The sequence below is a fragment of the Tauraco erythrolophus genome, chromosome 8 (genome assembly GCF_009769465.1).
Source record: "Tauraco erythrolophus isolate bTauEry1 chromosome 8, bTauEry1.pri, whole genome shotgun sequence".
Taxonomy (NCBI): Eukaryota; Metazoa; Chordata; class Aves; order Musophagiformes; family Musophagidae; genus Tauraco; species Tauraco erythrolophus.
In genome coordinates this window covers 23,155,659-23,171,703 of record NC_141472.1, presented here as the reverse complement: position 1 = coordinate 23,171,703, position 16,045 = coordinate 23,155,659, and the positions used below count along the sequence as shown (strand labels likewise).

Below are 16,045 nucleotides of genomic sequence, written 5' to 3'. Positions count from 1 at the left end.
CAGCAGATGTGAAGAGATCACACAGACAATAACATTATTAAGATATCTTCAAACAGCAAATATATTCCTACCCAAATTCAGAGAGACAATGCAACATGACGAATGTCTCAGAGGGCATCTCAAGCCCCACTTAAAGAATCTCTTCTATTTCAGATAGAGTTCGACTCCCAGCTCTGCTCAACAAAAGTGCTTTTCAAAATGTATGTTGAAGATATACTTCACAAATATGGACATTAAGAGTTTTTCTAACCTCAAAATAAAGTGCTAAAGGAAACTAATGTGAATGAACAGTGTCAAGCGTATTCACGACAGACCGTTCATCTCAACTTCTAGTATTACCCTGGGAGGGAAAAGAATTACCTGAAGTCAAGACGGAAGGAAGTTGAAACCATGCTTATCTTGGAGACCTGAACACATAACTTAGCAATGAGTACTGCATAGCTCTCAAAGGACGCCGTACAATGATCAGGAACAAAGAAAGCCCAGACATCGTGCCCTGTTTATCAACTTTCAATGAGATTCAATGACACTTTACCCTTGAGAGAACAGATAAACCTCTCTTTTATTCTGATTTTATTTTACAATCAAGCATAGCATTTCCCTCATATGAACTGTCCTTCAAAGAATGCATTATGTTCTTCCTGATTCATGCTATCTCAACCTCCTGTCGTTTACATATAGACAGCTAAAGCACCTTCTTTCCATGTCCCCCTTCTCTTTCTACGGGGGGGATTTTAAGGCTGTAAACGTTATTTGGCAACTACATTCATGGTTTCTATCATAATGACATATTGATTGCTGACTCACAATTCAACTCACTGGAGAGAAGATATCTCTGCAGACCTCCATATGCAAGCCTAAAATTGTCAGCGGACTTCAGTCCAACTTCCCAGTCTCTCTTGTGTCAGTGCTGAAATTGGCAGAGTCCAGCAACATGAGAAAGGATTATCATCCTCAAATGATATTAGCAATCAGTGCTACAGGTAGTTTGAATTCCATATTCTCATTCAGATCCAGTTTGCTTCAGATTGATTTTTTCCAACCAAAATGTTAATCACCTTTCACTAGTTTTCTTACAAGCTTGTGTAAGAAAGGTTATCTTGAGCAGTACTACTCTAGGACCAAAATTAATTTCTGAAGTGCCAGATGAATAGGAAAGAAAAGGCAAACAGAAGGTAAGAACAACAGTCTTAACACTGTTCCTAGCAGGAATATACAGCAGCGGTTGTATTTGGAATATTGTAAATATTTGGAATTTCATTACTGGTTATCATTTGAGATACTACTAGAAGACTGATATCAAAGGTGGCATGGTTGCATTTCACCTCAATGATTCCAGCATTACAGCAGTTAAGAATGTTCTATTTCTCTTCATACCCTGCTATAGGTCTCCCATTTTACCAAATGAAATAAAGAAGCAGACAAATGAAGTGATTTATCCAAGGCCACAAAGCAAATCTGAGACAGATTATGGAACTGAAATAAGCTTCTTGTATCTCTACAAAAATAAGGAGGAAGTTCTTTTACACTGCATGCAGTAGCTGTATAAATGCAATGTCTCCATCAGCTTAGTCAAAATATACAGCATCGATAGTTCTTTATGCCAGGATTATAACTCTCTCAGTATGTATTTCAGAGGGAAAGGGAAACAAGTTAAAACATGTTCAATTCTAATTTGGGTTTTATTGTTTTAACTTCAACTAATAAAGAAAACAATGAAAGTCTTCAATCTTAGAAAGACAAATCAGCACATATTAGAAAACACACTTCACATAAATCAGAAGAGCACACAGGGAATAAAAAACGAATTCGAATGACTGGCATTTAAACTGCACCCAACACAAAAGTAGCTCAGAACATTGTAATCTACAACCAAACGCAGTTTGTAGGAGGAAAAACTTAATAAGCCACTGACAACACTATTGCAGCTGTGGAAGACAGACATTATGAACGTCAGCTGCAACAGAGAATGCTTGAACAATTTAGTGAGTGAAAAAATCACGACTACCACAAAAATATTAAGCATCAAATTATTATTGTTGTATATGTTGTTACTAGTTAAAGCTTATTCCAGTATACACTAGTCACAAAGATTTAAGAATAAATTAAGCTACTGATAGAACTTTTTGTCCTCACCCTTCTAAAGTAGGATACAGATAATTTAACATTTCCAGCTAACAATAGCATGCATCAGCTTTCCAGGAGAATGTCTGCATAACCAGATGAACAGGGCAACTGTAAATATCACCATCAAAAGTCAGCCCAAACCAGCTTGACAGAGAGAGAACTCCAGCATCAAAACACAAAAGCTGCCCACATTTCCCAAAGTTTGATGAAAAGCTGGCTACAGCATAAGGAAGCAAAACATAAATTGTTGTCTTCTAGGCACTGACATACTTGCTCTACGTAGATGTTAGAGACTGGGGAAAGAAGAATCTATTATTCATCACTGATTCTTTTGCTTCTGCAATCTCTTTACAAGTTTATTTTTGTAGGGTGACAAGGAAGGGAATGAACATTTTCTGAATATTAAGATCTTTCTACTTCTTTATTCACAACCGCTCAAAACTGCAAAGAACTGGGTTTAGTATTTTATTTCAATGTCTAATTTAAAAGCAACATAAAAAGGACTTGCTGTGGGATACCAATGCATACACACATAAAACATTACTGCCTTTCATACATGGTTCAGCACAGGATCTAGGCCATGTTAAAAAGCCATTCTTTCAGTACGAGTAATATTACACGTCTCTTGTCTTTTTCCTCATTTTACACGAAGATGACTGAACTAGTAATCTTGATTCTCCCACTCTCCCAATTATTTAAGCTATTTCTATTAAAGTCTCTGGACACTGAATATTTGGGATGGAGTCCCGAGCAGACTTAAATCAACATTTTAAACTGCTCCACAAAAGAGTACGGTGACCTGAAAGTATGGTAAGTAAGATGCATTTGTGTAAGCAAAATTGATGGCATTAATGAGCATTAAATACTTCAGTAACATGGAAGGTGGCTTGCTGTCCTCCATATATAGGTAACTTAGAGACCAAATATAACTTGCTCCTGAATTCCTGGAAAGAGGCAAATATGTAGACCCCACCTATTTAAAACACATCTGCAAAAGTCTTTGTGGAACCTTGACACTGCTTCCTATTAATTTCTAACTAGAGAACCGTCAGTGCTGTTCTCCATTTTTTGCACTTGTGTATCTACAGAAGGCAATCCTTCTGGAAATACTGCAGTCCAACAAATCAACTAGCTTAGCTTTTTCTGGAGATAAAACTGTCTTTTATTTTACCACTGATGCCCTTCAGCTACATCTGCTAGTACAATATCCAAGATACACACAATCCCATGTAGCCCAGAGAGCACAAATGACAAGGTGGTTATTTAAAGACCTCATTCTTTTCATTTTCTGTAGTCTGTTCTAGTAGGAGCCCAGATTTGACTTTCAGGCAAAAAAGAGAAACACCAGTCAACTGATGGTGTATATCTTCACCTTTCCCTTGAACTGTGGTAATGCTTCTTACAGGAGACAGGGCTCCCCTGTTACACAGATCCCAGAAGTTCTTATAGAACAGATATGCTAAATTACTCTTTAAAGTGCCAATATTACTCAGTAATTGATAAGGTGAGTTTTTTGTGTGTGTGCCGTCCCCCTCCACTTTTCATTTTTAAAATCCCAAGAGCTTCACTTCTCATACAACTTCATGAGAAGTATTTACAATGCTAAGTTACAATGCCAGTTCCATTCCAGTTATTTTATAAGAAAGATGATGAGAAACAGGATGTTACTGAACACAGTTTTAGTTTTAGCACAACATTTTGCTCTTTGTATTTCTCTCCAAAAAACCCCAGACTAGTTCCTTCCATATACATCTTCAGCCTGTAGAGCAATCAGATTTTATAATTTTTACCTCTAGCCCTCTCACAAACCTTTCCTGACTGTTTCCTAAAATACAAAAGCAAATTTCAATCCCCACTCCTATACATTTATTTGCATTCCAATGCAACAAAGGAAATCAGCATATCATCACATTTATCCAATCATGGCACAAGCCTTTTGCTTAAAATAATTGCTCATTTAATCACAGCTTAGCACTTGAGGTAAAATGCAGACCACGGAGAAGTCACTTTCTACACTATATTTTCACGCAAAAGAACATCAGTCTTCTCGCATAACACCACCTATACTGTAATCACATTTTTGGGAAAAAAAAAAAAAAATCTGAAGTCCAAGACAGAGGATTAATTCCCACACGTCCACATCATCCTTCGCTCAAGAGCTGAGGTACTCCGTCAGGAGAAGGCAAGACCCCATCCAACTCGGTCTCATAGGTCACATGAACATCCTAATCCCTTCACTGCAGACTCTTCTTAAATTCCCGAGTTAACTACAATGCAAAGTCTCGTTTTTATTCTGATGCAAGCCACAAAAACTCTGCAAACTTGAATGTGCTTTGCTTTATGCAACTGGGAATCTTGTTTTTTCTCACCACGACTTACGCAGACTATCATTATTAATGGGATATACCCCTACCTTTCTAAAGTAACACCCTGGCATTTCTGCTTTGTAGGGCTTGAAAGGTGTTAAGATATCACAGTAATTTGGCGTTAGCTCCCCTCCTCTTAAATCGCTCTGCATGCTGCAAATATAAAGGGGAAAACAGCCTTCCTCTTAGTCTTTGTTTTTCTCCGACTTTGAAAAGAAGTTAGACAGAAGAACTTTTAAGTGTTTCTTATTCATATGCAGGAAGAGGGAGGAGGAGGAGGTGTTGACCATCTTTATGGTTTTTTATGTTTGGTTGGGGGTTTTGTTTTGTTTTCTTTAAAAGCTCACCAGGACTAAGACACTGCTTTGACAGCAAGAATTTAATCTGGCACAGAAACTAGTTCCAGGATAACTGCAACTGGCCTTTCAGGACCAGACACTAGTCTTAAACTTTCATCTCAGAATAAAAACCAAGATGTGCAAGCCATCACTCCAGATGACTTAATCCTCTTCCCTTTGCAAGAACTGTGGAGGTTTGTTTCATTACACCTTTCGTGGTATGAAGAAATCCAAGTCCTCTACTTCACTGCACAAAATCGCATGCCACAGAAACCTTCCTTGGGCAAAAAATTCATGTACGCCAAGAAGGATGGGTGAGGCTGGTCCTGAACCTTGAAAATCTGCAAAAAGTTACCATTCATACTCCACATCAAATTAATCGTTATTGCTTCTCTACATTGTACAACCATGCTCAGGTTTTGTCCAAATTACTGACTGAAAGGACACAGATGAGTTAAGGCTTTGCAGTTTCTCAAAAACGTCTTTAGACATTTCTGGTGTGTATATTGCCTACATGAAACAACAGAACTTTTTGACTGAAGAGCATAGGGAAGCTCGTAGGAAGCAAACACGTTATTTGATGTACACATCTCCCATGCCCTAAAGTCTCAGTCTGAAGGGTTTGAATTTCAGTATTCCAAGGTGATCTTACTGTGGGAGGAGATGAGGTGTCATTAGTACTTCAGGTGGTATGTCCTGCATCAGTAAAAGCAAGAGGAGAGAATTTTATCACATATATTATCTGTTAGCTCACTAGAAAGATACAGGAACACCAAATCTTTTAATTCCAAGTCAGTTCCAACTGAAGTCTTCAATTCCAAATTTGCAAATGCTGTCTGTAAAACATGGCAACACTGAGAGAAACTGTTACCCCATTTAAAATTTCACATTAGGATAATGGCCAAAACTATTTCATTTACTTCGAGGTCAAGATTTCATGAAACGTATTTTGATCTCACAATCATTTTCTTCAAAAGTTCAAACTGCACCTCTGTTGGAATTAAAATATATACTCACAGCTATCCAGAACACCCTTCCAAAGCAGCTATCTGTTGTTTACTCTGAAGTGTGCAATGTCATGTTTATGGAACATTTATAATTACCTTCAATGAAATAAGTAAATATGGAAAATCTGAGTCACTGATGCAAACTTGCAAATATTTGTTTCCCCTTAATGCAGCATAAAGTATTGCAAAGACTGAAAAGGCACCTAAGTTATTTAAGAATGGAAATACACTAATTTTGTGTAAATTATCACTTCTACTTACTACTGGAATCAGTTACACTAGCTATTTCAATCCAAGAAATGTAAGATCATTACATTTTCTTTCCTGAAAGAGTACTTCATAAAGGAGACTGATAATTTTGCATTGAATAGGACTTCTTCAGTTCTCTCTACTGGTTCTTGAAGATCACTCTTTTTTTAAGGGGTAACACAGCACAAGTCAAGAAATAATAGATATCTGTTAAAACAACCCAAAACCAACCAAAAACAAAAGACCATTTGCTTTAAATATTTAAAGCTGGTTTGTTTTTATAGCCAAATACAAACAGTATCACGCTCACATGATGACAAGTGTGACACCTGAGGGCAACTGCCATGAAATCTTACCTCCTACACTCACAGGTTAGAAATGGAATACAGTGAGAGGAAAACAAAGCCATTAAAAGCTGAAGGGTGAGGGGAGGAGGGAGCACATTCTCGCATCTCTACAAGAAATGCTGAAAAATGGGTATGGATGTTCTGTGTACCAACTCCCCACCTACTCTGGGGCATTCCCTGTCCAAAGCCCTCCTCTTTTCACTCTTTCACAGACTCTTCTCTTGGTGGGATAATGCTGCTTAGAGACAGCAAAATGTAGCGGCTCAAACTAGAGACACTATTGTGTCACATAAACATCTTGTAAACAAGTGCAGGTAATTCCCTGCACTCCTAATTCTGCTTTCCAAAACCATGAGGTTTTACAAAAATACTTTGACATACTTATTATCTCTGCTCCAAAATTCGAACCTGATTTTGTTTTGAGGAACTGCAGCGTTTTGCAGAAATCTCAGCAACATGACATGTGCAAGTTTAGTAATTCAGTATGATTTTTGGTGTTCAGACATTATTTCTCCATTTATTAGTTCCACTACATAAATTTCATTACTGAATGTTATTAACTGCAAGTAATTCTTTAATTCACATTTTAACAATAGTCCTTTCAGGCATGAACGTGTACCTGTGCTGAGGAGGATGTTTTCAATTAATTGAGCAGAGGAGTTGCATTGTTTCTCAAAAGTAACACTTCACCTCAAAAACAGGGAATCCCAAACGGGCTATCAGGCATGACCTGATGGCTAATTCATACAAGCAAGAGCCTCTCTCTCTGTCTAACCTCTCTGTCTTTTCCCTGCCTGGCCCCCTCCTTCCCAGCAACCAAATTAAGGTGCTAAGGCCAAGTAGGTACCTGCAGGAATCAAAGGAAACCAATCAAAAACATAGCAAATTGGCAAAGTAACTTGATGCTCTGAAAGATCAAGAAGAAAGATAAAGATCCAGATCGTTAGAGCTTCTGGTTATCTTTCCTGGCTGCTCAAATGAATGGGTATCATGATGGTGAATCAGTACTAAAAGGTTTTCTGTTATGGGGATCACTGGATCCTCCTTGTATAATCAGCATTTTCCAGTTCCACCATCCTTTTCTATCATAAGAGAAATTACTGCATTCCACACATTTGCAGAATACACATAATACACAGAATACACATTCTGCATTCCACACATTTTAAAGAGACCTAAGCTTATTCAAGATATTTTTTTTAAAAATAAGGCAAACTGAAAACTTGAGTGCACTTGTCCAAAAAGTTACAAACATGAAAATAATGAACATAAATCTGCGATTTTTATAAAATCTGATTTTATAAAACCCCAGTGTTCATATTTTAGTGAGATATTGAGAAGCAGTACGTGTTCAACCAGGCTACAGCATTTAAAATCACAGACCTAGAGCTGCTCCTACCTGAACAATGCTCTCCCAGCCTGCGTGACTCCACAGCTGCGGAAGTCTGGAACGCGTGCATCTCAGCTGTGCTCTGCGTTAGATGCAGCTGCCCTCTGCTGCCTATGGCTCCCACGCAGCACAGCTCGGATGCACACATCTTTATCATCCAGGTGACATTTTTCCGCTTTCACTTCACATACCACGTAACTTTATCTTTTCCTGCAGATGCACAGTTTGAGTAATCTTCTCACAGAGCTGCTTTTCAGTGCTAAACAAACTGGACTCCGCATACGAACTATCACTATTCCAGTCCATCTTTCTGCTCTGCTAGCCTTAAACTACCTGTTCTGATTAAAACCTTGAAGTTTTCAGCTCCAGTCATAATTTTACTTCCTGAGCCAAGAGCACTTTTCAGTAAATTAAGTCCCCCGTAATATTGCTGGATAGCTCGATCTCAAGGATGTCCTGCTTCACCTGTACTTCTCTTCCAGTTCTCCCCAGGAACTTCAAGAATATATTACCAGTATCAAGCACGAGTGCAGGGAGGGGTGAGTGTCAAAAGATGTAATATTTTGGGGCATGTAATTTTTTTTTTTGTGTTGTACTTCTAAAAGCTTTACAAGGTCTAACCAGGAAAACATATTTACTTTTCACTTCCTCAGAGTGTTGGGCCTAAGCGCCTTTTTTTGTTTGGCTGTTTTTTTTTTTCCTTTTTCTTTCTCTCTTCAATTTATTTTTTTTCAGAACTAGGGTGGCTAAAGGTTTAACTTCTCCATATGAAAGCAAAAATTCTCACAGTTACTTCATTAGTCTTTCAGCAAATGGTAACAGACGGCAACGCTGCTTCTGAGCCACCTTGCATTTACAGAATCCTCTTTGTAATTCATCTCCCCACATGACCTTTCCGACAAACTTCCCCAAAATGTACACGTAACACACACTTCCACATCCTCCCAAAACTTCTCATTACTTTTACGAACAAAGACAGGCAGAAAGGCTTCTTCTACCACCTCACTCAAAACAGCACAGTGGGAAAACTCATAACACTACAGTCACCCTAGCAAGCCAGCTGTGGCTGCCTGCACTGCCAAAATACTGATTTGGCCTATAGACTGGGAACAGATATAATAACAACTAATTCTGTTGAGATACTTCCCAGTTAGGACATCGTTTCAAAGCCAAGAGAGGCAATCTGGTTTTGGACATCATGCAAGTGAAGTGTTTGAAGTTTCATGTCTTAGAAGGCAAACAGGTAAAGCCAGCACCTTCCTGCACATTCTCAACAAAACACAGAAAACCAAATCATTAAAAAAATACGACAATAAAATAGGATTATCTTCTAGTTAGTTACAAGACTTCCTGATCAAAGAATCTACCACCAGCATCAAGCACACCTGGACTTCCTTTATCCTATCTTCATTCTTTAACCAGGAGTCCTTCGACAGCACCTTTAAGAATACACTACATTTGGATTTCACAGTAATGAAACTCGCCTCCAGTACTGAAAGTTTCATCAGCTTAGATAAATGCCAAATATTTAAAGCTAGTGGTCTAATCAGAAAAGTTCTCATTATACACCAACCTCATGTCAGTCCATGTTTTAGACATTTTTTAACAAGTCAACAGGTGACAAACACATTAGCTAATGAGTAGATCAATGCTGTTACACAAGAGACAGTGACTGATTCACAGCACAAATGAATTCTGAGCTTGAACCATGATAACCCATGAACTGGAAAACACTATCCAATACGGGAGAGAGTTCCATTTTAATGATTAAGATGAGTCATGCGTGAGCTTTTAAACACTGCCATAAAAAGTAATACAAGTTATTGTAGAGATGCTTATGGCTATCTGAAGTACAAAACACACTCAACTGAGCCAACTACTCCATAGTTTAGTTTTAAAGCTCACCTATTCTGTACTAGATTAGCTCCATTCAAGAGGGCACAAAATCCCACCTCTCAAACTCTACACAGATGGTAAAAGCACCCCATGAAAGAAAGGACAGACAAACTCATATTTTGTATGAAGTTCCTCGTATCTTATGGCACAACTGTATTTGAATATACCTGACCGAAATGCTGACAGCAATCTTTTTCCTTTATCTGAAATGTTAAAACAAAGCAACTGCATATGTCTGCCTCTTAAAACATCTTCCACTCCCACTACCCACTAACACAGGCACTGCTTCCCGATTATGTGAATTTTTGTCAAGCTTACATTTTATGGAAAAGGTGTTTCCATTAAGTTTTACTTCCAACAACTTCTTGAAAATAAACAAAAAACCCAACATGGTCTGAATGACAATTTCTCCTCTATTTTTTCTAATAATATCCAACAATATAAAAATAGTCGCACTATTTTTTTCATTTGTAGCAGTGTTCTGAGTAAATGGAATAATTAATCCTCTGCGATGGAGGGGCCACCCCCACACAAAGTCTTATCGAATAGATAGTTACAGTTCAGCTGCTGTTTTCCAAAAAAAGTGTTCCAGTATAGTGCATCCCTTCTATTTAAACACCAGCATTAATGAAATAAGCATTTCTTAAAGCGTAAAGAATCATAGCAATGAATATACACTTTTATTAGTAATCTGAGCTCAAACTAATGTTGCTCTCTGCTTTTCAAAAGGTCTAGAGTCCAGTTGTACTAACACCCATCACTGCTGAGGCGTACACATCAGATTAAATCCATTACTGAAACAAGGAAATGTTGCATATGTATGTCTTGCTGAGGTGCAATCATGCTCTTAGAGCTGTCCAAGAAATCTAGGATCTAATGATATTTTCCTCATTAAATGCAGGGGATTGTTAATTTTTTCTGTAAGGTAACACGATCATTTCCCTAAATCAGCTGTGCTGCAGAGCTAGAATTTCAACCCATCAGTAAGGGTATTTCTACTGAAGTTTTTATTAAAATTGGTATCATTCACACTAATCATCTCTTTATGCGGTCACAGGTTTTTCCCAGTAACTTACAACTCTGAGCTCTAAAGAGCTTCTATTAACAGCACAGAGCAATACCACCTTCCCAAAACTAGAATTCAAGACTAATAATTTGGCTCAGATTTTTTTTTTTTAATAGTAGTACTTCAAACAGCAAGAAAATGAAAAGTAGACACATGTTTTTCCCTGTTCACTTTGTAAAAGTGGTAGTCATGCAGGAGATTTTAAAAATTAAAGAAACAGGATTATAAAACCACAAAATTGACCCAGGGCCTTTGGGCATACAGAGTACTTAAGAGTTATAATTAATTTTCCTCTGTGACAAGACTTCAAACTAACTCTGGAATTCTGGAAGCTGTTTTAAATTTCCGCTATTCCAATATAGCAGTTCTAATCACAAATGAAACCACTTAGCATTTGTTTCAAGATTAAAACTACTTCAACATATGTTAATAAATAGTGTATCTAACTCTTGCTAAGCTGTTGTACAAGAGGGCTGTACATAGCCCTGATCCAAGTGGGACAGGGCAGGCTGCCCTACCATCACACCACCTAACCAAGAAGAGGCTGCAATCAGGACACTTGCGTTTCTATCAATGACAAAAGTGTGGCCTCAGAGCATATCCTTTCTTAGTAGACCACACTGAGCTCAAACCTTTCACCACAGCCTTTTCTCCAGTTCTTCTTGACACCAGTAATGCTCTCACAAGTGGTTAGTCACACTAATGAAACCCAGAGTGGCTGGTAAGAAGTTGCATGGTGTAACACTCATTTCTGTGGATCAGTACCGGTATATACTTAAGCAGGTTCTGCACAGGAAGAGGCAAGACATGTTTCTCCTGAGCAAGTCCATTCCAGAAGTGTTTCAGTGTTATCCTTAGTTACTAGGACAGGGCCAGGAAGAAAGGCATAATTTCAAAATTAACAGAATTAAAACCAAATAAAGAAACACTGGAACAAGTGGAATATATGCACAGAGATGTAGTTTAAAAACTTGATGGTAAACAGTATTTTAAACATACAATGTAAGTGTTATTTACTTAACAAATTGGGTTTTAAAACAGGACACATCTTTACAGCCTCAATGTTTTCCTCACACATACAAGACCATGAGTTTCTGCTTTCAGGATCTCACAAACAGACTTGAACTCATATTTAGTTAAAACAAGTTGTCAAGTATAAGCTGCAAAGGCAGGAGCAAAACATGAGAACACTATGTCAAGAGAAAAGAATTTAAAGTTAAAACCAAACTGAGGCTGGAGTTCTAGGCAGCAGTGCAAAGTAATTATACATGTGGCAAATGCATAAAAAAAAACCTAAACTATTGCAGGGCAGATCTGACATCTGTGCTAGCAGCAGTGCTACAGATCATTAGTTATAGGCATTTCACACCAAGTGCTACAGAAGATAATTAAGCAGTGATGACATCAGCTCTGTCCCATCTCTTGACCTAGTGACATTCTTTTTTCCATTACAGGGGTTACGTCTTTCAAGAATGACCTCTTAGACATGTTACATGTTAAAGTTTGAGCAACCAAACTCTACTTACACAAGTTTTTTTCAAATAAAAACCCGCAGTTTTAATATTGCAATACATTTATATTTTACGGCATCTTAAAACAGGAGCTACATGCAAAGTTATAACAAGTGAATTAAATTTTAAATCCCTGATGAATTTTAATATTGTATCCTTTTAAAGTATAAATAATTTAGCATTTCCACTGACTAAAACCCAAATATTTTTTTCCATTTATGCTCTAACTAAAAGACCTATTAATTTGTCTCTAGCACCGTACACCTTTGATTTCTTAAAAATCATGCCTCTGCCAAATTAAAAAGAATTGTCAAAAAAATCATTCAGAAAACTATTTCTGGTGGTGTATAGAAGGCTACCCTGCATTCATTTTGCAATTCCAGATGCTAAGTTATTTAAAGAAATAAGTATACATACATGTAAGTATGAGTTAACATGCAGCCTCTAAAGTTGTCCTGTGGACACAGCTGGGAGACAAATCTCATGAGGCACATGCTCTAATAAAAACAGCTGTTACTAGAACACGGCCAAACTACTCCTGTACGGCCCAAGATGTAAAACGAAAAACAAACGACTACTTTTTCTCCCAGTTGTGTAATTTTTACGTGGGCATTGCTGCCACCGCATGGCCACACGCCTGAACTACGCACACCCTTCCTCTGCAACTCGCAGATGCTGACCGGCTCAGCACACTTACCCCTTCTACAAGCCCTCTCATTCCAGCTTTCTACTCCAGCCTCTCACAAAGCCCCATCATTGCCACCGATTTCCCAAATTACTTCCACCTAAAAGAAGATTAGAAGCAACTCAAAGCATTCAGATCTCGCTGACAGTCTCTTCCAAGTACAGGCCGCCAGCTGTAGGAACAATTCAGTGTTGTAGAGTTATGCCAAACCAATATTAACAAAGACTGAGGCAAAGATGGCATCGAGCACCCACAAAGACAACAGAAAACCAAGTGCCAGTCCAGGTAACTGAAGCCTAACCGATGTGCCAACAAAGGCTGAAACAGTTCCTTTCCTGATGTGCCTTCCCCAAAACATCCTCCCAGAAAGCCTGCTTTTAGGAAGCTGGACTCAGCACACTGCCCTGTCACCTGCAGAGGCTCAGTGATTTCAGAGCAGATTCCTCAAACTTCAGAGACATGGTGAGTTATGTCACCACAGAAAGGGAGTTCCATAATTTCTCACACACAACAAGCAGAAGTCTACATTCATTCAGGTTTACGAGCTCTTACAAGCATTAGCTTGCTTCATACTTGAGTTTTAACATACTTACATGTTACACCTGTTAAGAGTTATTGTTTTTGTAGTTTTGCTGCACATGACTTGGTTAGCTCATTTATGCAAGCACCAAAGGCACCACAGAAATACCAGCATATGCCATAGCTGCAGATTTAACTCCATCACCTGTGGATAAGGCTCCACTGGTCTGTATAACTCAGCAGCACCAATGAAGAGTTTGGACTCAACTTCCATATATTTGGGTGTCACATTTGAAATAATCCGAAGAAGCAGGTAGTCCTCAATAAACGTCATTTATAATATCTTCACCCTTTCTCTAGGTGATCCATGAAGATATGAGTTCTGCAGTTTATGAACCTATATGCTCACAAATCACTTTTTATTTGCACAACTATTTCACCTGTAGCTTTCTGAAAGGGAGTGGGGAAAAAATTTTATCACACGTATGACAACAAATACCACATGCCATTTTGGCAAGGCCAGAAAGGAAGTCAAAATGCCACAGGGCTTCCTGGAGAAAACTAGGCTACAGAAACCATTAATTCAAGAGTCACTATCTTTGAAGGACTGCATAAGAGAACAGCTCAGTCAACTAAATGTAAGGCAACTGAACGATCCCTGCTTTCTTTTGCATACCAATCAAGAAAAAGATGTGAATACTCACCTTTTTTGCTCTTTGTGCTATATTAGGCGTTCTAGTGAGAAGCTTTTCAATCAGGTATTCTCTGTTCTGCAAAATCAACATTTGCCAAGTTAAAAATCGATACAAGGAAAGAAGAAATTTCATGTAGATTTTAAGGCAGAGCAAAATTTACTCGTAGGGTTAAACGTTTTACCTTGGCTTTCTGGAAAAATTTGCATTTTAAAAGTTCTGCTGCTGTGGGCCTGAAAGATCAATAATAAATTAGAACAGAAAACAAAGACCCCTCTCAGTGAATACAGTACAAGACGTTAGTTAAATGGTACGTCTCTAATACTTTTGAATTAGTACTGTATGAATGGGGAATGAATGATAACAGCTACTGAATTAATTCACACATACTCACTTACCACACATGAAAAAATTAAGCCTCCCTACAGCAAAAATACCAAAGGAAAGAAAAAAAAAAGGGGAAAAAAAAAATCAGTCTCTAAGTTGCCAATTTTCCCCCTCTCAACACAACTCCATTTTATCCTTAAAACAAACAAAACAAAAGTCAGGTATCATGTTCTTTCCCAAGTGACTCTATGAACACAACTGAACTTTGCTCCACAGCAATAAAAGAATAATTACACTTTCCAAACAGTAGCATCAATACCTGCTACCTGCTTCTTCATTGATGTCAGCAGGTAGGTATTCACAAGCAACTATACTGACACTATTAACATGATGCATAAACCAAAAAAGAAAGTCATCAGGAGCATTTTCCAAACAAATCGACAAATAAAATCAAAGCAAGTTGTAAGGTCAAAACCTAGACATTTCACTTTTACTGAAGTGATTCCAACAGCAGGGTTTGTCTCCCCTAGCTTCAGCGATCTAAAAAGCTACTTATCCAGCCAAAGCCAGGCTCTGGTACTGAGACTCTGGAGTGAAAGCAAAGCATCTCTTGGGATGAAATAAAATCCTCCAGGTTCTTTTCATCCTTTCTATTAGGAGCCCATACCATTATCCAAGACTAATTTTGACATGTCTAAATTTAGAGAAGCTGAAATCTCCAAGATTCATCATTTCTAAATGAACAGAGGCAACATCTGCTATAGTTTCCCACTGGAATTAAAGCAAGAGATTGGATATAGCACAAACTAGATAAGACAGTGGAAAGCATCAATTTGGAAAATTTCAGTCTCAAAAAAAAACCCTCAAAATCTGAACTAGTTTATTTCTCTAAGGACGCATCTGAAGAATAAGTGAAGAAAAGAGGAGTAGGAAGTAGTGTGTATGTATATAACAGTTCACTCCCTCTAGAAAAAACGAAACAACTCCTGACATCAACAAAAAGCATCCAATTTAGACACAGACAGTAGCCCTTATTTTTCTTCCTCTCCAAAGCACCAAACCCTACAATAATGGTGTTCTTATTAGTGGTACTGTGAAGACCACCAGGCTTAGCAGTAATTCACAGAAACCTTGGATGAGCAAAAAGGAAGGGGAACATTAAAAAAAAAAAAAAAACACACAAAAAAACCAACAACAACAACAAAAAAAAAAACACCACAAAACTTCAGTTTCTGTGTCAAAGTTTTAAAGTTCTGTCTGAAATTTAGTCTTAAGACCAGTTTCAGTGATCCAGTACCACTACATCTCATAACGGGGATATGCACAGTGAAAAGCTAGATTCCTAGTAAAGTTTTATCCAAACTAGTGTTCTCCATTCCTCTACCATTAATTATGCCAGACACTTCTGAACTGGTCTGGACATGCTTTCTGGGCCTGTTTTCCACACAGGCTGCGGCAGTGAATTGCAGCTGAGGACTGTGAGCGGCATCCTTGGCACTGGGGAGAGAGAGAGAAACACCCACAC

General features: G+C 38.1%; 1 protein-coding gene across 1 annotated transcript in view; it reads right to left on the bottom strand.

The window, feature by feature from the left end:
* Window positions 1-16,045, bottom strand: part of STK39 (serine/threonine kinase 39) — a 103,965-nt gene that overhangs the window by 49,595 nt on the left and 38,325 nt on the right. The window contains exons 9-10 of the mRNA XM_086615586.1: window positions 14,378-14,426; window positions 14,206-14,271 (exon numbers count right to left, since the gene is read on the bottom strand). Of these exons, the coding sequence (XP_086471712.1) occupies window positions 14,206-14,271; window positions 14,378-14,426 (115 nt within the window). The remainder of the gene's footprint in view (window positions 1-14,205; window positions 14,272-14,377; window positions 14,427-16,045) is intronic.